Source organism: Dryobates pubescens, chromosome Z, assembly GCF_014839835.1.
Source record: "Dryobates pubescens isolate bDryPub1 chromosome Z, bDryPub1.pri, whole genome shotgun sequence".
NCBI classification, from domain to species: Eukaryota; Metazoa; Chordata; class Aves; order Piciformes; family Picidae; genus Dryobates; species Dryobates pubescens.
This window is the reverse complement of record NC_071657.1, coordinates 94,669,812-94,696,008: the sequence shown is the minus strand read 5'-3', so window position 1 is coordinate 94,696,008 and position 26,197 is coordinate 94,669,812. Positions and strand designations below refer to the sequence as shown.

General features: G+C 37.8%; 1 protein-coding gene across 2 annotated transcripts in view; it reads right to left on the bottom strand.

The window, feature by feature from the left end:
• PARP8 (poly(ADP-ribose) polymerase family member 8) overlaps positions 1-26,197 on the bottom strand; it is a 123,044-nt gene that overhangs the window by 40,081 nt on the left and 56,766 nt on the right. Inside the window, exons 4-14 of one of the 2 annotated variants that reach the window (XM_054178667.1) lie at positions 23,328-23,417; positions 21,996-22,066; positions 19,573-19,650; positions 15,058-15,152; positions 12,468-12,528; positions 10,924-11,014; positions 9,028-9,094; positions 7,227-7,352; positions 3,659-4,223; positions 1,453-1,506; positions 1,248-1,343 (exon numbers count right to left, since the gene is read on the bottom strand). In XM_054178667.1, coding sequence (XP_054034642.1) covers positions 1,248-1,343; positions 1,453-1,506; positions 3,659-4,223; positions 7,227-7,352; positions 9,028-9,094; positions 10,924-11,014; positions 12,468-12,528; positions 15,058-15,152; positions 19,573-19,650; positions 21,996-22,066; positions 23,328-23,417 — 1,394 coding nt within the window. The remainder of the gene's footprint in view (positions 1-1,247; positions 1,344-1,452; positions 1,507-3,658; positions 4,224-7,226; positions 7,353-9,027; positions 9,095-10,923; positions 11,015-12,467; positions 12,529-15,057; positions 15,153-19,572; positions 19,651-21,995; positions 22,067-23,327; positions 23,418-26,197) is intronic. The other variant, XM_054178668.1, reaches the window with a different exon arrangement.

Below are 26,197 nucleotides of genomic sequence, written 5' to 3'. Positions count from 1 at the left end.
TCAGCTTCAACTGATGTCTGGCAAGTGTCAGGCTGTAATGGGTTGGGGCAGACCCCCTCCCCACCACGCGCAGAAATAACAGCTCAGACAAACAGATGGCAAAAGTGATGGAAAGTTTAAATAGAGAATAGTGAGTGTGTACAAAAAGGAAACATAGTGACAAGAAAGAGACCAAAATAAACCCAGAAAGATCCCAACCCCACCTGAGGGTGCACCCAAAGCCCCCAGGGCTCCTCCTTTCCCCCCCCTACTGCTAGGCTAGTCTCAGATGGCCAGATCTGAGACTGCCCATCCCCCCCGTGGCCTTGGGCCTAATCAGGTCCATGGCCAGGAGATTTCTCCCCCAGTTACTGGGTCTCGGAGAGGAAGGAAAGAGGAAGTGCCAGATCCCACCATAAAATGTATAACGGTGCAAGGGATTGTGGTAGAAATACATAAATTCCTGTGCCCACCCACTGGGCTGGACTTCTGGACACAGGAAACACCCCTGTAGCAGAGGGCACACAGCCCAAACTATGACACAGGCCATTCACACACTGGTTTTATACTGTTTTCTATACCTTTAACCTTTTAAAGTTACTCAGGTTTCTGTAGGGTTCAGGACAGGTGAGATAAGAAGGACTATAAACTGCAAGATCAGTCATACAGGTAGGTATTTCATTCTCCTGATACACTTTCACAAAGCTGCAGTGATTCAGTAGCTCTAGGTAGAGTGTGTCCCTTATAACCAATCATATGCATTCAGAAACAGCAAGAGAGAGTACAACACAGCATAAAAAAATCTTGGTTTCTAGTTACACATGAATGACAGGAAGGAAGAGATGTCTTCATTGGACGGACTTTGGGAATGCTGAACCACACGAGTGTCCCTGGACTAGGTCACTGCTAGATCAGACACATCAGATAGCATCTCCATCTACTGTCTTTTTGGTCAGATTATGGAAGATAGGTTATTCCAGAAGTCCATGAGCAAAAGAAGGTCAGAAGAACTTCACAGCCTTGTGGCATTAACACCAGTATTACTGATCTGATTGTGAGTACTGTAGCACAATAGTGTTCAGTGAAATACACCCCGCTTCACTTGCAGCAAAATCTAGTTAATATGCATTACATTTTTGAATCTTAAAATGATATTAATAGAAGATGCATTTGAAATAATTAATTAGTTTCATAGCAGGTTTGCATAGTCCATCACTATTTAAGGTATTATAAAATACATTGTTTCTTCCAGTAAGTACACCACTTACCCTCAGCATTGGCCCATTCTGGAACACATGGGGTTCATCACAAACTACACAGTATTCATTCAATACTGGTATTCGTTGCTCAGCAAATTCAATAGTCTGAGAAAAATGAAAATGAGAATAACAACAACAACATCTGCTTAAAAATAATTAACAGTCAGCTCATGCTCCACAATATTTCATAAATGAGTAAGACATGACATCCTACCTGCACAAGAAAGCCACGGTCTCGTACAGGAATGCATTTTGCACCATAATTTTGCTGCAAGGAAAAAGTTTGGGAAACTTCAGTGTTGGTAGACTAATTATAAGGAATTAGTAAAACATTTTGATGCCTTCAATGCAAATATGTTAACAAACAATATTTACATCTAAAAAGGCAACTCGTTCGCACAAACCAGTTGTTACAAATAATCAACCCTTTTACTGTTTGCTGAGGGTAGATTTTTAGTGTTTCTTTTCAGTTCTTAAATCTGATGGTCTTGTATCTCAACGTCTCAAAAACTTTAAACTGAAATGGAAACATCAGTGCTTTCACCCCCTTCTTATAAACTCACACTTTGTAACTTCCATTAAATTTTATCTGTGCATTGTCTATTCAAATACAGGCTATCTGCTTAGGCTTGCAATTCTCAAAATGTCTGAAAACCTTTTTCTTTTATATTTACTAAAATCTCACTTCTGTAAACACCACAGTAACAGATGTCTGTGCTCAGATTCTGCTCAAAATCTTTCTGCCTTTTTCTTTCAACACACAGCAACAAAAATTAGAAGGAACTTCTGTTACAGGAATCAGCAAGATACACAATTCCCTTCAGGCTGGCATCTATCTCAAACCTTGTTTTGAACAAGAGTCAGATCAGTTTCATTTACAGTTTTTTTGCTTCTTTGTTTTGTTTCCAGGCTTTTTTTTTCCTCTCTCCATTTTTCTAAGCGCTTAAGGTGAGAAACTTTTCTGGTTTGTCTCCTGGGAAATTACCTTCCTAATTGTATTCATACATAAGACTGAAATACTGATTCATTACTTCCACATTCCACTGACTTCAAATAGCATTTAGGCACCTAGGCCATTGATATGTCAGGTGCTGGCATGTAAAATGTCAATGGGAATGTTGATGCCCTTTCACTAACATCAGTCAAACTGCAGTGGACCACATATATGCTGATTTTCTGTATTCTAGTGCATTCTAGTAACAAATTACTGGTAATTTTTATACGCTGACAAGTAGGGCTTCTAAATCTTCCATATCAGCTGATATCATCAGTAATTAAACCACTTAGGTGACTCTTCATTATCTTATCAAAATCACTGGACTTTTCCTGTTGAATTCAGGAACAAAAAGTCTTGCTATGTTAAAGACATCCTCTGCCAATTCAGAGAAAATGCATTTCTGACAAATAAAAGGTCTGTTGGCTCACCTTAAAATTATTACTGTTGTGCACATTACAGGAATCAACCATACAGTACATATGTGAATGAATTTATGACAGTATATCACTGCTGATGAATATAGCTCATAGCTTATTAAACTGATTTACCATGAAACATAACACACTTGGTGTAATTTCATTATTCAGAATGCACTACATATGCACAGCATTTCAAGATACAATCGACCTTCTCCTGATGAGAACATCAAGGTACAACTAGGTTAAGGGAATGGAGAGGACAGTCTCCTCAGTGCCTCACTCCAGATCTAACACAGAAAATGGAGAGGTATGCTGAAAGTGACCAATTGTCTTCTAAGTGGTAAAAGAGGCAGAAAGAGTAATTTGTAGATGTCTTTCTTCAATTTAGTATGTGCTACCCTTTGTTTTCCCAAAACAAAGCAGGGGCAGTATGGAACTAATTCCTTCCTTAACCTCCAGCTGCCATCATTGCATTTGAAGCATTTCACAAAGCATAAATGTGCAATAGGTGAACTGAATCATAACTGCATTCCTTCCATTGTGATGATGACTGAAGATGCAAAGACCAGGAGAGGTGACTTGGCACCTGAATAAGCCAATTGACAGCTGTTTACCCAAAGAAGCAAACAGTAAAGAGACAGAAGACCTGTGCGACCAAGACAATTTTGCAGCACAGAAGCACAGGACCTCCCTTCCTCCTGCAGCAAGACAGGAAGCAGGGAAGGAAGCAGATCATCGAACCCTTCCCATAGCCAGCAGGCTCACTAAGTTGCATTCTGCATGATGAAATTTTGGCTTTCTAACTTTAATGTATGTGCACGCACAATTATTTAGACAATTATTTAGTATATTGGAAGACTATATTGAAAGGTCTTCCAACATACTCAATAAATATATTCACTAACATATATCCTAAGTATTAATGTCTTTGCTTAAATAAGCATAAAAACACGTTTGGAAAACAATGGGTGGAAAACAAGTAGAATAAAAAAATTACTACGCACGGCAGCTTGTGAAGATGATGATGAAGATGGTGCTAAGATACCAATAAGCCCTGAGGTAAGAGAGAGCCTTCTACTCTCTGCTATGGTGGACTCCTTGAAAGGCTCCATTTTGGATGATTTAGGAGCACTGGAGTAGGACTTGCTGAGTAACTTGTGATTCTTCAGTCCATCCAATTCTTCCATTCTGAGATTACTGGAGTAGGACCTGCTTAAAAGTTTGTGGGGCTTCAAGGTGCTGTTGTGCTCACATCGAGGATCCCCAGAGCACGACCGACTTAACAGCTTGTGGGACTTTAAAGTGATGCACTCCTCTTGCTTAACAGCTGCAGAGCAAGAACGGTTCAATAGTTTGTGCGATTTAATAGCCATTGTCTGTTCAGCCCTAGGGTCACTCGACAATGAGCGGCCAAAGGTTCGATGAGATTTTGTGGCACACATATCTTCAACCTTGACTGTGCTAGAGCAAGTCCTTCTCAGTAGCTTGTGAGTTTTGGAGATGCCATCCTGTTCTGTTTTCAGTTTTGATTTATTTTTACCACAGCCAGGTGGAGGATAACTTGGCGACCTTAAAAATAAAGAAGGATAAAACAGAGTTGAAGAATAATCAATTCACTGTGCAAATCAAGCAAGATCACACATATGTAATGCACTTCACTAGTGATAAAGGCTGACCACCACTAAAAAAATGAGCAACAGTAGGTAGGGCTAATTTTCCAATACTAGACATCCTACTCCTATTTAAACAGAAATTCAACACTCAAAAAGATGGCTAACTACTTAAGTAGAAGTTAGTTATATCTATAAAGGTTTTGTAAGAGTCTTTATATCTCTTTATTCAGGAAATTCATATTTCCTCATCTTTCACATGAGATTTTAACACTTTTTCCTTATCAAAATCTAACTTTCCAATGTAATCATCACACATGATCTCACAAAAGTTATTGTCTTCTGGACACAGCATAACAAATTTTGTGTCCAGATCCACTGGAAGATAAAATGAGCAGTGAAACTTGCAAGCAATGAATCAAATTTAATTCAGCTGAAACAAACACTACTTTTAAAAACCTTGTAATAATGTGGGTGCTTTGTGGAAGACATTTTGGTGCCCTTCTTTCTTGTTTTGGACAAATGAAAGCTCTGCAGCACTAGAAATGTGAATGTGAGGGACCTAAATTATAAACGTAGAAAGTAAAAACAAAGACATTTTTATGAAACAACAACCACATGAACTGACAGATTTCTATAATAATTATATTCACCTGCCCTTGCAGAGAAAGAACGTGTGACAGGTATGCTGAATCATTTTTCTATGTTTTATATGCAATCTCAATCTTTGGAGTATTTTTTGGACTTGAATCAAATAGAAAAGCTGTGAAACCCGAGAGGAGAGGCCGGCAGGTTTCCTCACTCTGTTAGCAAGTGCTGACAGTAAAATGCACGTGTGAGTTGCTGACTCACTGTTGCAACTGGCTCACCACCACCCTCCCGCAGACAGGAGGTACAAATGATGTTCTAGAAACAGAAGGGGTCCCTGTATTTGGGTTGATCCACCTCTGGACAGGAACAGCAGCAGCAGCAGCCAAACCAAGTAGACAAAGATTGGTCTAGCTTTTGTACACGCTTTCTGATTAAAATGAAACCCCAAGTTACATACAGCCTGTGTTAGGCAATGTTGCGTGGCAGGGAATGGGTAAGCTTTGTTCTTAAAACTCCACCTTCCTCTCCTACCTTTGAAAAAACAAATAATTTGTCATTTTTGGTATTCCTCCCTTCTTCAGTGTGAGTGATGACTGTACTTGCTCGCTTTTTAATACTCAGAATTTAGAATAGGAAAATTCATCAAAAAGAAGGAATGTGCAAAGAAGCATTCAATTCAGATTCACAGAAGAGGTGATTTGTCAACACTTTATGAACAGGAAAACATGCTAAATAATCAATTCCTAAAAGAGGTAAAATCAGAGCCTGATTTTATGTACTCTTATGATTATGAGTAACTACCAGAAATTTTAATGAAGTCAAATCAAAATAGAATAGAATAGAATAGAATAGAATAGAATAGAATAGAATAGAATAGAATAGAATAGAATAGAATTAACCAGGTTGGAACAGACCTTCGAGGTCATCAAGTCGAACCTATCATCCAGCACTAATCAACTAAACCAACTAAACCATGGCACCACGCACCCCATCATGTCTCTTACTAAACACCTCCAGTGATGGTGACTCCACCACCTCCCTGGGCAGCACATTCCAAAGGCCAATCACTCTTTCTATGAAGAATTTCTTCCTAACATCCAGCCTAAACCTCCCCTGGCGCAGCTTGAGACTGTGTCCTCTTGTTCTGGTGCTGGCTGCTTGGGAGAAGAGACCAACTCCCACCTGGCTACAACCTCCCTTCAGGTAGTTGTAGACAGCAAGAAGGTCTCCCCTGAGTTTCCTCTTCTCCACCCTAAGCAACCCCAGCTCCCTCAGCCTCTCCTATTAGGGCTTGTACTCCAAACCCCTCATCAGCTTTGTTGCCCTTCTCTGGACATGTTCCAGCAACTCAACATCCTTCCTAAACTGAGGGGTCCAGAACTGGACACAGGACTCAAGGTGTGGCCTAACCAGTGCTGAGTACAGGGGCAGAATGGCCTCCCTACTCCTGCTGGCCACACTGTTCCTGATGCAGGCCAGGATGCCATTAGCCTTCTTGGCCACCTGGGCACACTGCTGGCTCATGGTCAGCCTACTATCAACCAGTACCCCCCAGGTTCCTTTCTGCCTGGCTGCTCTCCAGCCACTCTGACCCCAGCCTGTAGCGCTGCATGGGGTTGCTGTGGCCAATGTGTAGAACCTGGCTCTTTAATGTGTTAAATCTCATGCCCTTGAACTCTGCCCATCCATTCACCCTGTCAAGGTCCCTCTGCAGAGCTCTCCTACCCTCTAACAGATCAACACCTGCCCCCAGCTTGGTGTCATCTGCAAATACTCAAACTACTTTCTGTGTTTTTAATATCTTTGTTCTTTGAATTCTGTTTCTCCGTTTCAGAAGCAGTGAATATTAAAGCACTCAAACAGTGGAAAGGGACAGATGCTCAGCATCTCCGAAAATCAGTCTTTCATTAATGACCACTGTAGTTTAAAATAATTGAAAATATACACAGTTGTGGAAATAACAGACAATCACAAGTTTTTTCCAATATAAATATTACGTAATTTATGTATTACTTATCGATATTACTCATATTTATATTCTTGCTAATTAAGTAACAGCCAAATGATCACAAATTATGAAGATACAAATACAAGAAGTTAAATAATATAAAATTAATAATTTCCTATCTAGATGAAACATGGAGGTTCCAGAGAGCAGGGCACTGAAATGCTATTCCTTCAAACAGACTCAGAAGCTGCAGTAGTACCCACTTCCCTTTTGATGTCATGCAAGGAAAAGACTGGAAACCCATGAGGTAAGATATAAATAGAGCACATCTCTGTGGAGAAAAGTCAACATTTCAGCTTGTGAAGTCTGCCATGGATTTTTCAAAAGAATGTAGTCTTAACAGTTCATTTTCTTTGCTATTACCTGCGCAACGTAGAAAAGATGTGCAGAGGAGATTTCACCTTTTTGTCGGACACCTTCTTATTGTGCGTACAATTAGATTTCTCTTTGCTGTTCTTCCACTGTTGTGTAACAAATGTCTGCATGATCCTGCAAATAAAGAAAGAAAAAAATATTTTCTTGACCTAGCTAGGACACATTCACTGTAATACTAGGGTCTATCTGTTCACCACACAGGTGACACAATGCAATGTCCTGACTATACAGGCAGAGCTTTTCTGTCATGTACTGTACATGGACTGATGATTTGGCACCTCAGTTCCTCAAAAATATTTGTTGTTGGTTTTTTTCCCCACACAAAATTAATTTACTCCAAACTCCTATTGAATATACAATCTGCATAAACAATCACTGCAAGACTCATGCAGGTATGCCACTCAAGGAGATCTAGAGACAAAGTGATTCAGAGATATTTTATCCAACTACATCCATTTGCCTTACCAGTGACTACAAAGGTAGGCTACAAGGTCCACACTGCTGAAGCTGAAGCATATTCTTCTATGGCACAAACATTACAGTAAGGATGTTGAATATTACAATATCCAAGAGGATTTACAAAGAAGACAGAGCCAGGCACTTCCCAGAGATGCAAAAGGCAATGGTCACAACTTGTGGCAAGGAAAGCTAAAAACCAAAGACTATAAAAAGAAGACACCTACAAGAAGAGTAGTTAAGTATGATAGGTTGCCCATAAAGGCTGGATATTTCACACCTCTGTTGCCTGCGTCTCTGAGTAAATTAACATAGCTGTACGGTTAGTGTTATTTGGAGCAGGAGGTTACACTGGGTGAACTCCTACAGTTACTTCCAAACTAAATTATTCTGTGACTCTAACCTAGCCATGGGGGTCTTCGACTGATAACGTGAAAGCAGGATTTGTCACAGATTTGATAAAAAATTTAGTGACTCTTCAAAGGTCCATATCCTGTTGCCATAGCCATGAGGGGCCATGGAGTTCATGGGCATTCTGACTACTGCTCAACTGTGAATTATGAAGCTATGTCCCTGAAAATACCTTATGGGAATATTTAATAATAACTCAGTACACAAATCAGAGACAGTGTAAGTACTGAAATGCTGTAAGAGATTGTTCATATCTGGAGAGTGCTTAATTTTCTTTTTTTTCATCAAAGTCATGTACCACAGAGATGTTAATAATATTGCTTCATTTCCAAGATTATGAAAACACTGCACTGAATTTCTTCAAACACCAAGCAGCAAAGACTGTATTTTTCTTAAAGAGTTCTAATGTGTGATGGTCAGATATTTATGCATATGTGAAACTATGAACCTGCAAAATTGTATTAAATTGAATTGTAACAGCTATTTTTTCAACTATTCTTTCCTCTTGTCCTCAAAATACACATGGCCTAATTACTGTGGTATAGCCTAGAGGCCACTATGAAAGCATAGCCCCCTTAGGGTATGTATGATGCTCAAAAAAGATTCCTGCTCTGGAGGCTTCACCATCGAAGCAGAAAGATTAAATTGAACACTCCCAGCTCAGTCTTCTGAACTTTTGTAGTTTAATTCCTAAATGGCAGCAAAGTGACAGAAAACCCTGGCGGGCAGCACAACTCAGGTTCTCCTCAACAACTGTCAAAACTGAACTTAAAAAGGCAAATTCTGTTACTTTTCATTTAAAGAAAAACAAGTTTAAAACACTTTGTACCAACCATCATGACCACCTACTTGACATAGTCCAGAAATTAAAAAGCATATAATATTTGCCTAAAACTAGAGGGTTACACTTTTCAAGACTTACTTTTTCAGCTGATGTCCCAGGCCGAATCTTTCCTTAGTAGAGATCTGAAATACATCCACAGTTGGCACTATAGAAAAAGCAGACATTGTTGATATCTGAACTAACAGCAATACCAAAGAATACATGACCATGTAAGTCATATTTAAGAACCTTGTTCTATCTGGACCTCTACTACAGACAATGCCTCTGAAGCAGTGGTGAAAGTGGACGTATCATTTAATTATATGATTCCTCATTATATGAGGAAATGAATGGGCATTTTTTGAATAACAGACAACATATTTTGCATTTTTACAAATGAGCATGGAATTCTTCCAAATGTAGCACTTCCTATTAATTTTAATTACAAAAATGTTTCTTTGCTTTTTATGTTATGCCAAGTACTATCAGCATCAGATTAAGTGGATCTGGACTGGTAATTTCTCTCTTCATTTTTTTCCCAAGGAAGTAGTCTTTAAACATACAGTTTCAGTGACTATGAAGAAAACGCAGAGTGGAATAAACTGAATTAATCAGTACCTGGAAGGAAGAGAGAATTTAAATACAAGATCCATCACCTACAAGTTTAATATCTGTATTCCAGTGGCCCAGGACTACCCTGAATTTTCCTCAAGACCCATCCTAACATTGGTATATCCATATTCATCCATCAGAAAACTGAAAGTGCGAGGAGTAAAGGATGGAAACTAGCTCCTGGTATTACTAAAATCCTTTAATATAATTTACTAGATAGAAGTGTCAGATGGAATCCAGCACTTGTTGAGAGAGCCTCAGGTTCTTAAGGCAGGACAACAGCCAACAGGTATTACAAGCATGAACAGACTTTATCCTTACTATTACACAAGGTGGTAATGAATACAGTAAAACAAAAAAGGAATGAAAACAAGAAGTCTGGTGTTAGTTAAAATTATACTACAAAAAATAAGTCAGTACCTCAAAATCTCTATTATTCTGATCATTCAGAAGGTCAGGTGTTATTCAGAATGTCAAAGTTAATCTTTTAACTCCATTTTAATGAATTAAATTTTAAAATAAAATGCAATGTATCTAACCTGCACATCCACTTTCACTTACTTCAAAGCCCTTTCTCTAATGCTATTATTCAAATATAATCCCATTTTTTAGAGAGAATACTTTCAGTGAGAATCATCATTCCTATACTAACAATCTTAAAATCTGATATCTTGACTACAGCTGCTATCTAAGCTCTACAGCCAGAAGAAACAGCCTGGTACCTCCAAAGGCTGACTCATCCTCATCTCGGACAGGTTTCTAACGAAAATGGGAGAAATGGTCCAAAGTACAGTAATGAGACAAGGTATTAACTACAAGAATGACTATCTAAATCCACATCTTCAGAATCAGAATCTGACCATTTTTACTCTTGTGAGGAAGCTTTATTCACTTGACAACTCATTCAAGACTAAAGATTAGCACACAGTCATAAAAATCATAAGCTGAAATTATAATTATAATGGTATGATTCTTCAAATATGTGAAAAAGGGCATATTAATGTGTTGCACACATCTCTGTATGCATACTTTATTAGAAATAACTGGTGCAGATGATGCTTGGTTTCCAAAAATCAGGAAATCACATACTAGAAAATGTAGATCTTTATTCTTTAACCCTAATTCCTAGGGGAAGCAATTATGTTTCGAAGGGTATCAGGGATATCAGGTTCCAAAAATCAACCTAAAAAATGTTTAAAAATTAGATGCTTGCATCATTATTGAGGGTCTAGCCATGTTTCAAATCAGTAGGAATACTCTCAGCAAGTATATCTAAGCATATGCAGGATCAAAGATTTGGCAGTGAATGAGCACTGATGACCTAGTCGATGGCTCAGACTGAGACATCACACAAGGCACATAAAGAACACACAGGTGACTGACCTGGACCATTTAAGTACTGTGTAAGTGAACAGTGCAATCGCACTACTATAGGCTCTGTGCGCATTACATCCCAAGCCACAGCAATCTCTTCCTAGTTCAAGATAAAAAGAAAAGATTAGACATTGTTAGCTGTCATAAGGAACTGCTGCATTTTGTCAGTCTGCTTTAGCTTTAGGGTTTTATCGACACCACACATCTATGCAGTTGTGGAACATCTACTACAACTTTAAATTAGAGACTTTGGACAAGCTATTGAATGCTGATGCCCCTAAGAGCAGTGTTAGACTCCTTCCAGTTCTTGAGGATACTCATTTAAACTGAGCACAGGTTTACACACGACACTACATCTACAGAAGAGGCAGACACATTCCCACATATCAAAAGATGCTGCTTCAAAGCTGAGACGCAAAAGAACAAATAAAGATGGAATAGAAACTCATTCCATAGCACAGGCCAAAAGGCTCCTTAAGACCAATTAAAGTAATTCAAGGTACAATCAGTTTTTCTTAAATTTTAGAAAACCTGAAGAACAACTATCTTGCATGCTGTGTTGAGCTAAGAATATGACATATCTGTGCAGAAGCTAGCAGTGTTCCTAAAAACACACATTTTTATTCTCTGTCTAGAGGAGAACAGGAGACTACTGCACAGATGAGGTGAGGAAGTGTGGAGTTAATGACAGCATAGATGTTACAGATCCCATGCTGCCAGTCAACAGCACCACTGTTCTCTGTCTCCTATGCCACTCAAGCATTTCTCTCATGAGTTGCAGATGTTGAAAAGCGCACAGGAGAGCTCCAGCCAAGGTCTTTTTCCCTCTAGACTCTATGAAGTGCTTTCATCTAACTAAAATACATGAATAGAATAGACTAGACTAGACTAGACTAGACTAGACTAGAATAGAATAGAATAGAATAGAATAGAATTAACCAGGTTGGAAAAGACCTTCAAGATCATCAAGTCCACCACCTCCCTGGGCAGCACATTCCAATGGCCAGTCACTCTTTCTATGAAGAGCTTCTTCCTAACATCCAACCTAAACCTCCCCTGGCGCAGCTTGAGACTGTGTCATCTTGTTCTGGTGCTGGCTGCTTGGGAGAAGAGACCAACTCCCACCTGGCTACAACCTCCCTTCAGGTAGTTATAGACAGCAAGAAGGTCTCCTCTGAGTCTCCTCTTCTCCAGCCTAAGCAATCCGAGCTCCTTCAGCCTCTCCTCATAGGGTTCGTGCTCCAAACCCCTCACCAGCTTTGTTGCCCTTCTCTGGACAAGTTGTATCAGTTAAAACATTTACCATTCACAATGCATTTTTGAAAGGAAATACACATGCAGTAAATAAAAGCCTGTAAAGTATTTTAACAGTGTGATCATAAAAGGAAAAGGGAACCTTTCCAATGAATAACATTCAATAATTCGGCAGCCACTTTGTGAAGATCAAGTCTCTGAAAAAGAGAAGTCTCACTGGTTCTCTAAAGAGTCTGATTTGTAGCAGAATTAAATAGGTATTAATGTTCATTATACAATTCTGTGATCAGATTACTTACATCAAGAAAGCTAACATCAATATGCAGATCAATATCTACATCATCAATGGCTCCATATTCCCTGCAAGGAAATAATCACATTACATTAGAGCTCTTTAAGATACTCCTCAGCCCAGGAGTAACTGTAACAGGAAGAATTCTACAAAGGATAAACATGTCTATAAATTCAGAATAGTTATAAAACACACACAGTTACATAGATTGGATCAATATTCCCAGTAGGTGACCATCTGCTGCACTGAAGCCTTCTTTCAAAGGATCTTGCTTAAACGTGCTAAATCTTTTTTTCTGCTAATTCCCCCAAATATTCTCTCAGTTGCTGGTAAGCAATTTTGTCTCATGTATTGCACAAATAAATCAAGGAAACAACAATGGTCACATGATGCTCCCACTTATGACAAAAGAAACCCTTAGTTAACTTTCAAAACTATTTCAAGTTAACAGCCAGTAACCCAAGAGGAGGCTTGAGACAAATCATTGAATCCAAATAAAACACAGCCTGGCAAATTACAATAACATGGCATACTATTGTTATCCATGGGTTTGCTTCATGAATTCAAGCATTTGTTTGCAAAATCATAAAGATTTCCCTATTACGTACTCAAGGCAATAGTTGTTTTTTTCCTGTTGTATGTAGTATTGCTGGAATTCCCAAGTACCAGATTTAACTTGCACTCCTTGGTGTTTCATTGGCATCTGAAGTCTTAAATTTCATGTGTGACCTTTGTGCCTCTTACTTTCTGACTCATTCTGACTGCCCTTCCTCAAAGTACTTGAAAACTTGTAAAAACTAGGTCTAGAAAATACTTAATCATAACCTAAATAAAAAAAATTCCTTTCCTTTTAGTTTAAAATACTTAATTTAAATTACTTAAGTGGAAAATGCTGTGAAAGTACAATCATTCTCAATTTTTGTGATTAGCATCTAGGCACTATGCTTTCTTTATGATGCGTTTATATGCTTGTTCTCACAGAGACTTGCACGACTTTCCATTAAACTACACTAAGTTTAAGTGTACAGAAGCAGTACCTCAATAAGGTACAGAAGTACCTAAATAAATTGAAAGGTGATTTTAAAATACAAAAATATTTTTGGAAACATAAGTGGCTCTCACAGAAGTGGCCTCTCAGCCCAAGGTAGTACCTAGCTCACACTTGCAAATGTAGTGGTGGAGGTAACCCCTTCTAGTGGTTGTCTCTGGTAAGGGTAAACCCAAAATCTCTCTCTAGATAATGTGTGTCCACATAGACACACACATGGCAGGTAAACGTTTGGCCAGGGCTGTGTTACATGGTTTCCCAACCACCTAGACACCTGCTCCAGAAGTCACTCACCCAGAGCTGTAGAGGGGCTCACTGACCTCCTATAACTCACAGAAAACCTGCCTCTGGACAGTGAAGTTCTCCACCCACTGAATGGTTTATCCACTATCAAAGTTTTTGAAAAGCTACATATAATGTTTACATTTTAGGGGCTTAAGAGAGCCTATCATCAAGGTATTCTCAATTTCATAGTTATCAATAAGACTACTAAACACTTAGCTCATTCATTTACTAAATTCATGTACAGATATTTCAGTTCTTCAGGTCCTCAAAATGAAATGAAATTTCTACTTTAAATTGAAACAGCATGGTACACCATAGTTACAGACAAGCTCTCTCTTCTTAGATGAAACTAGCTGTTTATTGTTTAGAACTTAATGGGAATTGTTACTTGCAATATATGTATTGGCTAAGGTCATCATCTTCTATGTATTTTATTACTTGGTTTGTACTACATCTTTCTTTGTACTACATCTGGCAGATCTGTTAGATCTTGACTACCTGTTATTTCTATGAACTTATTAAGTACATGAAAATTGAAGTTATAAAATGTCCAAAGCTTACTAAAGATTTCATATAACTATGCCTTATAGCATGCACATTCATATATGTCCAACAGAATTTTTGTGTAAATACTCTGCAATCCACCTCTGATTTACGTTCCACCACTTCCCTGTGTAGGATACTTAAGATTCACTCAGTTAGAAAGCTTTCCAATCTGACAGAATTCTTGTTCACTGCTAACACAGCTCGTTTCTTATTGTCTCTCTTGTGATGACAACAGAGAATATTTCATCACTCCTCCCATCCACAAAGCATCTCCTCTTTGGTTTTACAGACGAGGTAAATACAATTCCTACAATATTACCCAGGGAAAACATTTATTAAATCTCTTATTGTTCTTCCTGTTCACCTTCAAGTAAAAGACAGAAGATGACAGAAAAGGAGTTTAACAAAGGTATGATGAATAGTAATTTTCAACAAAATACAGAAGCCAGTCAAATACTGACTCAGCTGCAAAAGACAGTGACATTTTGGAACAAGCTTCTAGGGCTTGTTCTCAGCACAGCCATTCTATCAGTACTCACCACATAAACTGAAAAACAAAACCAGCATTACTTCTAGTCAGCAGTGCTCCTTCCTTTTGCCACACAGTACGTAGAAATCACCAGGAAAGATTTGTGCTTTGGTAGTCAGGGAAGGTTCACAAGGAACTCAATCTACAAAATGTTAAAAATTCCACAATATGGAAAGTTTAGTGACATACCTGAGAGATACTGCATTAGGTCCATAGATCTCTCTTACTGCTGTCAAATCAGCCTCCAGCTGTGGGTGCTTGTGAAGTTCTCCATCATAGCTCACCTACCAGGGAAAAAAACATCCTAGGAGTTCTTGTTTATTTATTACTGGTACCTGATCAAGGCTCTTGAAAGTTCCCCCAGCAAAATATGCTGCATAAAGATTCCTTAATCCCACACAGAGAAAGGACACTGTTGATAAGCTGAAGCACTGAGGTGGTCTAACTCTGCTAAGCAACGAGATCTGCCATACACGCACCTATGCATTGAAATTTTTTGAGGTTCCCATTCCTGTTTGTGGGAAGAGAAGTTGCAAAGGACTCATCTCTCTGTCCTGTCTTGTCCTGGGTTTTGTTCTGGGAGATTTGCGCATGTTAGAAGTGCTAAGTAAAAGAACCAGATCTCCTCAGTCATATCATGCCAGTTTGACCACTACAAGACAAAGGTTTGCTTCCCCTTGTTTGTCATGTCATACACTTTAGCCACACAACTTGAGCTGAACAAGAGAAGCATGAAAATACTTTGTAAACCAAGTATCTCAGCATCTACATTACACTTTCACTCTATCCACTGGCTGCATTCTATCTATCAGTGCAATGATATTACATAAAAAAAAAAAAATAAAAGATACTTTTCCATTTTAAATATTTTACCAGAGAAGATTTAAAGAGACATGTATTAGACATCATCTCCATATTTTTTCAAACTCTACATGAAAAATGGGAAACATCACGCTAGTGCTTACACTACAAAACTTGTGAGCTAGTTTGATTGGACTTTATGAGGTCTAAATAATTAACACTCTCCTGTTTTCTACAAAGGCCCAAACCAATCTATTTCCAGTCTATTACTACCTTCTTTTTAAGGCAATATGCTCCTGACTGTGTGAACCTAACTTTACAACAACTAGAATGACAGTAATTCCACAAAAATTAATGAACTTAGGTCTGGACAGATTCAGAAACTGGAGGACGATTAGACTTGTATCTTTGAGAAATTTCATAGAGCAAAGCACAAGAGTGCAATTTATCCCCTTAGACTTATTTATATATCTATATATCTCCTTATACAGGAAATCCTGTGGAGAATTCTTGCTATTGAAGAATTGTATTTAACTGTAGTTCTTCTTTTCTACATCCAAATCTCCAGGAGACCAGTGCTGCAACACTTTTAGCTCTGATGTCAAGAGATGTGCTTTTCAATCTAATCAAATAAATGTCAATGTAATTAAAATAATAATCAGCTGACCACTTCTTCCATGTATTAATTAGCAAAGAATAATTTGATTAGACTTAGAATTCTTCAAATATAAGGCACAGAATTTATCAGCATAGCATGAGCATGTGTTTATCAGAGATATCAATCACACTCATATCCAGAAAGGTATAAACCAAACACCCCTCCCTTGTTTGGGCAGGCATGTCAGAACAGTGCTACAAATAGAAGAGAGCTAGAAGAAAAAACTCATTATAACTTTTTTTCCCACTTTAGGTAAAACCAATCTTTTTACACACTCATCACTCAAAGATGATTTCTTTAAAGATGCATAAGTAATTGCTGTCCTGCTTCCAACAACAGCACGGTAACCACTTCAGGAGTTCTAGCTGTGTTTCACTCGCCACCTTTGTTGGTCCTAAATTACATTTTTAAAATCATTCTTACATACCAATAATAATAAAATCAAAAAAACACCAAGCAGAACACTCAACTGCTCAGCAAAATACTTTTCCCAATCTGTTTTCTGATGGTCAGAGGTTATGAACTCAAAAAGGAAACAAAGCAGTGCTCTGGCAAACTGTAAAACCACGTATGGGATTTTTCACTCCCAAACTAGTGCCACAGTTACATGAAGAAGACTGCCAGTTTTGTATATCTGCATGTCCTATATCTGTATGTCCTATAACTGAAGCACAAGAGACAAGGAGAGAGCCAAAGGCAGTAGTATTACTGTTTCACTCTCCTGTTCTCATTGGCAGATGTAGAAGACAGGGATTCGAAGAAAGAACTAACAAAGAGTCAAAAAATATCTGTTAATTTTGTTGTGTCTGAAGGGCCTGTGTTTAGAAAGTCTGTTTTTTAATCTGAGACCTGATTGAGATTATTTTGTCCTTCATAATTACAAAGTGGATTAAGTGACTTGCAAACCCAAATCCCACTGAAAATCAGTAGGACTTAGGCTATTGATTCACTTAGCTACTTTAAAGTATTTATCCATTAAATCCTTAGGGAGCATTACAAACAGGTACCTAGGAAACACATAAAAACATTTCATTTATGACCAAAAGTTTCTGTCTTGTTTCCACTGCCCATAAAATGCCATTTCCCATCTTCCATGGTCCCTGCTTCACCATCAGCTGCTCTCTTGCCTTTCCAGCTGTAAACACTTAGAAATATTAAGAATTATCCCTGACTTCCACCATTCCCCATTGCATTGCACATAATTACACTGGCACCTATTCCCTCTAGCTGATAGAATCAGTGTTTTTGTCCCCATTTTCCGTGGGCAAGCACACACTTGTCTCTAATGAAGCAGCCAGTCTTGCTCGTTCGTTGCATATACAGTCAATTATTTTGTCTTCCCAATACACCTAGTGCTCACTTAATAACTCTTACAATCACTTGGTTTGGAAAAGAAACTGTTCTGTTTACCTCTTAAGGAAATTTGCACATCACGTGACTTCCTATTTGTTTTCTGAATCCTTAATATTTTCTTCAATATTTTCTTCAGTTCTACATGTCTCCCTTAGAATACTGTCTTACTAATCATGAAAGTTTACATTCAGTATCTCCTTTTTTGTCTTGTTTAATATGCCTTCTATGACTATTTTATGTTTCCTCTCTTTACTTTTTCAATATGCTATACACAAGACAATCACAGTCACATTTTATTTTTTATTACTGGTTTAATTGCATTTTGTCAGTTATAATTCCTTCAATTACATGTATTAAAAAAACCAAAAAGACAATTCAATACAATGTAGTTTCCACTTCAAATAAGGCAACTAAATTCTAATCAGGATTGCCTAATATACACCTTTTACACCCTGAAAACTAAGGTACTGCTCTCTGTGTTCATATCTCATAGGCAGTGTTAATATTCATTAATTTGAGCAATGGCAAATATCCTTTAACAGACATATTAGTACTGGTTCAAGAAACAAGTGCTACCAGCTGTTTGCTGCCTCACTCTTCACCTTGAGGTTAGAGCCCTTTCTGCAGAGTTGAAAAATGGAGCCAGTACACACAACTCACCACCACAGGGCAAATTCAGAATATTCTACAATAACACATTGTGCTTTGTGAAGTATGTGTATGTGACCCTCTCCAGCTGTAAGAGTCAGCAGCAGAGAAGAGGCAACTCCTGCACTCATTTCTAAAGTTAGCCAGACAATACCCTTTGTCAGTTATTTCTGACACTGAAAATACATTCTTTCAGTTCCAGTTTCAGTATCACGTCTAATAGCTTTAGGGGCATGCTTTGTTTTGTTGGTTTGTTGTTTTTTTAAATAAAGCAGCTCAACATGCATTTTATGTTCAAACCTCACTGTGCTGCTGACTCTGCAAGAGGCTTAGCAATGTCAGCTCGCCAGCGTCCCTTGCACTCTGCTCTAACCCAACCTGCTGTCACTGCTAGCATGCTCCTGCAACCTTGGCTCAGCAGCCAGGGCATGGATGGCTTCGGCCTCAAGGCTGAGACAGTGATTCATAAACAAGATTCATAATTCACTAAAATGTTCATAGAAATAAACAGTTCCAGTAACATAAGTAAGAATTTAATCCTTTGGGGCAACAACTTAAAAATATAAGAAAAATCTGAACAAACAGACTAACAGCATGAAGCACTCTATTGACATTGCAAAAGCAAAAGATGAAGAAATTTTATTTCCCAATACATACGAGGATGCACTAATAACTAATTTTGCTGAAGGAACAAGAAGGAGAGACACAAAGCAGTACGTTTATCTTAAAATATGCAGTATTTTTCAAGGTAAATTAAACTGTAGGACTCAGAGAAAGAACAGACTATTGCCTAGATCAAAATTGCTTTGCAATATCCATTTTTACCATCAAATTGCAGTGCTCTTAACTTTACAAAATAGCAATGCTCCAGAAGGAAAAATATTTGGATCCAGCTCAACTTCCTATCTGTATCAACAATAGGACAAGCTTTAAAGAGTGAATATCTATTTCTTGGAAGTAAGCAACTGGCTTATGTTTTCAAATGTTCTGAAGCATACATGCTTTTTTGTTTTTTCACAACTTTGCACAAGCAAACAAGCTAATCTTATTTTAAATGTCATATAATTACACAGTGTAACATTTAACATTTTTGCTACAAAATACTGTGTGTATACATACATAGCATTCTCTTCAATGTTGAACAAACATGAGAAATTCTTTTTTTTTACATTTGAAATGAAATTAACAACAGAAGCTTTCAACTATTAATTTCTTAAAATTTGTGCAAAAATCTCCTTTATTACCTGTCCTCCATAATAAAATTCCTCAGAATCATTATCTCCTTCAGAGTCCTCTTCAACTGTGCTGTTGTGCCATGACTCCTTAATAAAAAAGGAAAGTTAGCAATGATACAAGCGATATACATATCTTGCATTTATAGCCCTAAGTATGACTACACAAATTGTCTTTTTACCTATAACCTCATAGCATTCTATATTAAGAGATCTCTTAGAATCATTTTTCCAGAAAGGGCCTGTTTTAATAATTATGACCTATCAGACCAAAGAAGTAGCTACTAACTAGGCACATAACAACACTCCATGGTGGAGAAATAATATTCTCTCTGGCTCCAGACACAGTGTGGTATTACAAGGAACTGGAGAATTCAGTAGAATATGCAGGGTTATTTCACTTTGTGCTCTTGGCAAACAAAGCATAATTCAACCACCAGGACATATTTTAGACTTAAGTCATTTGGTGTTTCAGTGACCTAATAAAGCTTTAATTTACTTTGTTCTGGTAAACCAGTTCTAGTAGTTTAAGGAAATAATTGAAGTATAAGCATGGGAACTCTCAAGTTCCTTTCTGTGAAAAACAGATACATTGCTTTTAAATCATTATTTTTAACAGAAGTTCCAGACTGTTGCCAGAAAAGTTCGAACTTAATTTTCTGGCTAGCTGTGTTCTAAGACTTTGAAAACTAAGGATTAGAAAGTAGTATGTTTACCTAAGTAAAAACCTGCTCTAAATAGGCTGCTCTGTGAATAAATGCACTCCAGTTAATAGAGCTTGATCCTGGTACAGGCTGCAGCTCAGCATGAGTTGAAGCATTATATTCTGCTTCCCACAAATGGAACTTTTACTTGTAATTAAGCAATTGCTTGAAGATAATAATTCTTGATTCCCACAATTCATGTGTTATTTCCAGGCCCTGTGTTGTCAGGGATCCTCTAAAGAACACCTGTTAAAATCATAATCTCTCACTTCAACCTAAACATGATGTACTTACTGGTTATTTTGTATTATGTCCCACACAGAACTGTCATGATGGAACAGAAATCAGATGTATGAATCAAAGAATAGAGAGTATGTCTAAATCCGATATATTTGTAAATATGAAATGTACTCATCACTAGTTTCTTTGGTCAAACATTTTAATCCTATTTCCTAACCTTTGTCTCTAATTCCTTCTCTATCCACTCCAGGTATACATAGAATAAAATTTGTATTTCAGCCAATTTCACAGCAACAAAGCATAGAAATAATTTCTGCTTCTACTTCACTGAAGAGAAACAAGCTTGCTTTAGTCATCTTTGTTTTATAATAACCTTAGCTCAAGGCAAAGTTTGTGTTCAAACTGAACAAAACTGAAGAAAAATTCAACTCTGACCAAAGAGAAGTGAAACTCCTACATCAGAATTGTGACAAACCCATCCTATCCTAACCAAATCTCTAACTGTCCAGCCAACAGAAACGGTCAGTGTTAAAGATTATTTTTTTAAGTGCTTGTTTTAGTCAGTACTTTCACATTTAAGTACCTCTTTCAACCAAAAACAAACTGAAAGTTCAAATTCTGTCCCACAGAAGCTAACTATATTTCAAGCTATTCATCACATGGGTAAATTATTCTTGCACTTATAGATTTATGATGTTTACCATGCACTGAATGCGAAGTGCTTCCAGTGCAGCTTTTTATATCAAATCAGGTTTTACTGAGAAACTCAGTCATACACATTTGTGTATCTGGGCACACTTACTTCCCACTTCCAGAATCAAATACAGATCAGAGCCTAAAAGGCAGTCGACAAGAAACTCACCACTCACCCATAGCAGAGAAAGTCTTTACGTAAAGCACCTGAATTCTTAATATAATGCATGATTTCGTGCTTGGGGTATGAGCCTGAGTGGTACTTTTTTGAGCCTGTAACACAGCGATGCCCTGTACACTTCATATCAGTGTCAGTTCTTGAGTTAATGTCACAGTGAGACTGATCAAGGGACCCACCATTCCATTGGAACAGCAGAAATACAACTATGACTGGAAGGAAATAATACTCCAGATGCCATGTGCAGTGACTAGAGTAATACAGAGGTCTAAAGCCTCACTGGGGGCTGCTGTAGGCCCCACAGAGAAGCAGTGAGCTGATAAATGGGATGTGGTCTCTATGTGAAAGAGTAGGTTAAAAGGTCATTATGATCATCATCACGGCCTACTTCTCCAAGAGAAGTGTATTTTTAGGACACCCCTTTTCCAGCTAAGTGATTCACTGATTAATCCAAGCATGAAATCCAGAGAACTACCACTCGTTTTCTAAAGGATGTTCACGTATACAGTTTGCCTAAGCACACATTTGCTAGGAAATCAATGGTAAACCTTTGTATTTCATTATTTTCTGTTGTTTCTTAAAATAACGTCCATTAATACACGCGTATATGAAACACCTACCTCTCCATTCTCCCTCTGCAATTTTGATTTTATGGACAAGCAATAGTTGACATCACTGGTTTTTCTTAATTCTTAAAAGAAAAGGGAAAACAGGGGACATTTGTGAAAAAGGTGAAATAACTTTGCATATGCAGACTTTAAATACTTAGCTGCAACAGCAGAGATATGTTACAGATATGAAAAGCATTGAAAAGTTTACAATATAACAATATAAAATTAAGAAGCCCCTACTTCTCAGAAGACTCATACTTTTAACTGAAATGAAGCTCAGCTGGTCCATCTAGATTTGTTTTTGCCAATCTGTGATTTTCAATTTAGTGTCATTCATCAATTTGTATACTTCATAAAAGAATGAAAAATTAAAACCCCTCAGCAAAATTAAATCAGATCCTCTTCTATACAAAATATAGAGGCGTTGTCTGTGTTAAATGACAGGCTTTATTTAAGTTACAGAAATATTTGCTGTTTGTATTCATCTTACACGTCTTATTTATCTTACACGTCTTACATGTTAATGGTCACTTTTGTTACAGTGCTTCTGCACTGAGTTCAGTAAAGCTATTCTTGATTTACATCGGTATAAATGAGATCAGAGACTGAAGATCATATTGGTTTTCCAGTGGAATTCAAATTTATTCTGTGTTATGCAAAAAAAGCCCTAAAGCATTGTAATAATAATAAAAATGCTGCAAAGTCAAGTGTTCCTATCTGAAGAACTGCCAGAATTAAGACTGCTCTGTGCAGTTTCTTCTGCAGCCTAAGATCATCAGGGAATTTGTCTGCTGAAAAATCTAAAAACTCTCTACAGAGAATGCACAAATCTTGGTTATATACTGTGTAAATGTGCCTGTATGTCTGAAAAGCAAACCTGTTCAGGTATCAAATACTTTTTGAAAGCATGGAAATAATTTAAAACAAAAGGATACCAAAATTACTGGAGGAAAATGTTGGGTTTGTTTCTAGGGTTTTTTTCTATACTCTATTTTAGTGACACAGCTGAACCATTTGTTTGAAATTTTCTGAAATAATTCACCAGAGGCAACGGTAGCAATAGACTGCTTCACCCCCAATGGTGAAGATTTAGTGAAGTTTTAAGCATTAAATTTTAAGACATTAAAAGAATAAAACACATCCTGCCTACATAATTGTGGCCATGCTCATATTTTAATTTCTTCCATTCTGAAATGAAGGACAATTTGCTACAGCAATACTACACCAAAATAGCTATCTGTATAGCTGCACACATTAACATATCTTCCTTCAAGTCCAGGCAGCACCTAGTCTTTCCTCACAGAGTATGAGCTTCATAAAATACTTGGGACATAAGATTACCTGTAGCAATTTGGTGGAAAATTACTGGAATTGGCTCTGTTGTAACTAACACATCTTCATCGTTATCAGAACTGGAAACATAAGTGTTATCTATGAAAGAAAAACACCTCACATGGTGAAGTCCAGCTGTGTTCTGCAAGCCCATTCCCACATCACCCATCCCACCCTTGTACCATAAGAAACCATTTCCCAGGCAGTAATGGAAGCCAAGCACTATTGTCTTCCTGGTGTGCTGGGCTTTTTTTTCTTGTGAGATGCTAACAAGAAAAAAAATACTGAAAGAATGGCAGATTCCATCTCAAATTTTATACAAGCAAATCCCTGGAATCCAATGCAATGGCTTTCATGAATCACAACAAGCACTGCTCCAAACTGTCCTGCAAGGCTTATGGAAGTTTGAGCCAATCTTTTTGAAAATGAAGATTTGTTCTAAGATGGATGTTAAGAGACTATTATATAAAATGCCTGTGCCTCATGTTGTCTAGTCATGTAAAGGTTGTTTGAAGTATTTTCTAATCAGCAGAGAATCTTTTCTGTGCCTGATTCAAGAACAACAAAAAAATCCTTCCCTTAACAAAAATGTTAGGTATGGATATGACCATGGAAAGTCTACCCCAAAACTTCTTACAAAATGCAGGATCCAGCTGAGAGGTGTGTGGGGTTTAGTTTTTTTGGTGTTTGGTTTACTTTTTTGATTTTCAACTGGACATTTACTAACAACAAAGAAGGAACAGTAAGCTTTTAGGTATTATCCGCTGAAGCTAATTTTGCATGAATTGCTACTTAACTGCCTATGAAAGTAGTAAGATTTTGTTTTCTACTAATCTGGGCTGAATTGAAACTTATGCTCTACAGCAGATAAAGAGACAGATGAAAGAACTGAGAGAAGGACTTGACCTATCATAATTCTGAACACTCCCATGAGACATGGCTGCAATCCCAAACCCTTTGACCAGTGTTTGCAGGGAAATGTTAAAGATGTTAATGTTAATTGGGCAGTAAATCCAGCAATATTAGTATTTGTATTACAGAGGTTCTTAGCAGCTTATATCAAGATAAAACCCTGGCACTGCTGCCGCCCTTTCTCACACAGATGTGCCATGCTGTCTTTGCAAAGTAGCAGCTGTACAGCTGAACATGAAAGACAAGTCGGGTTTTCCCAGCTTGTGAAAACAGCCTTTCTGCCATGTTCACATGTATTTACCCAGTCTGACACTGTCTCACACTGTCACTCACTTCTACTCCTGTGCTTCCCTGCAAGATAATCTGTGTGATCTGTACTTGGCTCAAGGTACTTATATTGCATGCAGGCAATTGCTGCAAAAGGCTGACACCACATTTCTCTGAGCACTGCATCCTGGTAAGCAGAACAATCTGCTCCACCAGCTCAGTCTGTGCATGTTTGGCTACGTACTTGGCACAGGGATTTATTTTAGAGCCATAGAATTATGTGAATAAAATGGGGTATCCTCAGCCACTTGCCAGCATTCACTCCTTCTCCTGCTTTTGTCTGTTGGCTAGACTGTCTGTGAGCTATACCTTCAGGACAGCTGCATCTCACCCTCTCCACAAACCCCTGCCTTAATTTGCACACTCCACCTTGCTGTCATAACTTCTGTCTACAGTCAGCCATGCTGGATGGATCTGGGCATATACCATACAGGCAGGCCCATTGCTGTTACAGGTTTGGGAGTATAATGAGCATAATGAGGCAAAATAGCAGTTGCTGTTTGCGTCTAAATGTATCTACCACCAATATATGGATGGGGGAAAGGAAATCCATGTGCTAAAACTCACTGCTGTGTGAAAAAGTAGGAAAAACATAGTATGTGCTGTGCAGAAAAGACAATTACCAAGATATATAGAAAAACTGACTGCGCAGTTAGAGGTTTTATAGGTTCTAATTTTACTCTTATGTCCATTGTTGTTCTTCCTCAGCAACTGGGTAATATGACTTTCACTGCCAAGGTTTTGTTTTTGTCTTTGGTTTGTTTTTTTTCTCTTTGGCAGCCATTAGGGCTTTTTTTTTTTCCTTTCCTTCCATCAGGCCAATATAACTTGAAATTAAAATATTTAATTTTGTTGCTTTCTTCAACACCCAGTTTCTAACACACTACACCAAGGAGCACCTCTCAAGCGGAGGACTTAGTATCTGGACCTAGTGGATGGATGCAGAAAAATACTCATTGACAAACTGATTCTCTCTGTCTCTACCGCAGTCTAATGAGGTCTAAGAAAATCATGTTTCTGATAACATGGCTAAAATGCACAACTCACTGGAATAAAAGGCTATAGCAGTTCTACAAGTTATAACTTCACACAAGCCAGCACATTGTAACTCTGAACACGTATTCATTACCAAAATACCTGATGCTGTAATGGTTCTCACAGGAGTCATGATATGCTTATATTAATGGGACTTTAGTGTACTCACTGATGTTTTACTCTGTAACTACTCCTTAGGAGCATTATTTTTCCCCAGTTATGTCCATGTTATGAGAAAACAGTTACAGAGACATTTTGATGAAACTGTTATAACCTGCCTCTAAAACATTCAGTGATATTTTTACCATTTCAGAGATGTATGTACAACTTTGAGACATTATTGTCTCAACATCATTCCTATCAAGTTCTTCAATGTGCCTTTCTGAGTATATCCTTAGCTTTCACTGATAACTCTGAAACTTTCAAACCCCTTCCATATTGAAAGTTATCATATTATAATTACCATAGGTATGATTTAATGCTCATGTTTGCAGTCTTTTAATGCTTTATGGAGCAGTTCAGAAATAGCTACATAATGCTATCATGGCCAAAGTGGTGACACTGCATATATAACAGCAATGCCAGAAGTTAGAGTATACCCATTA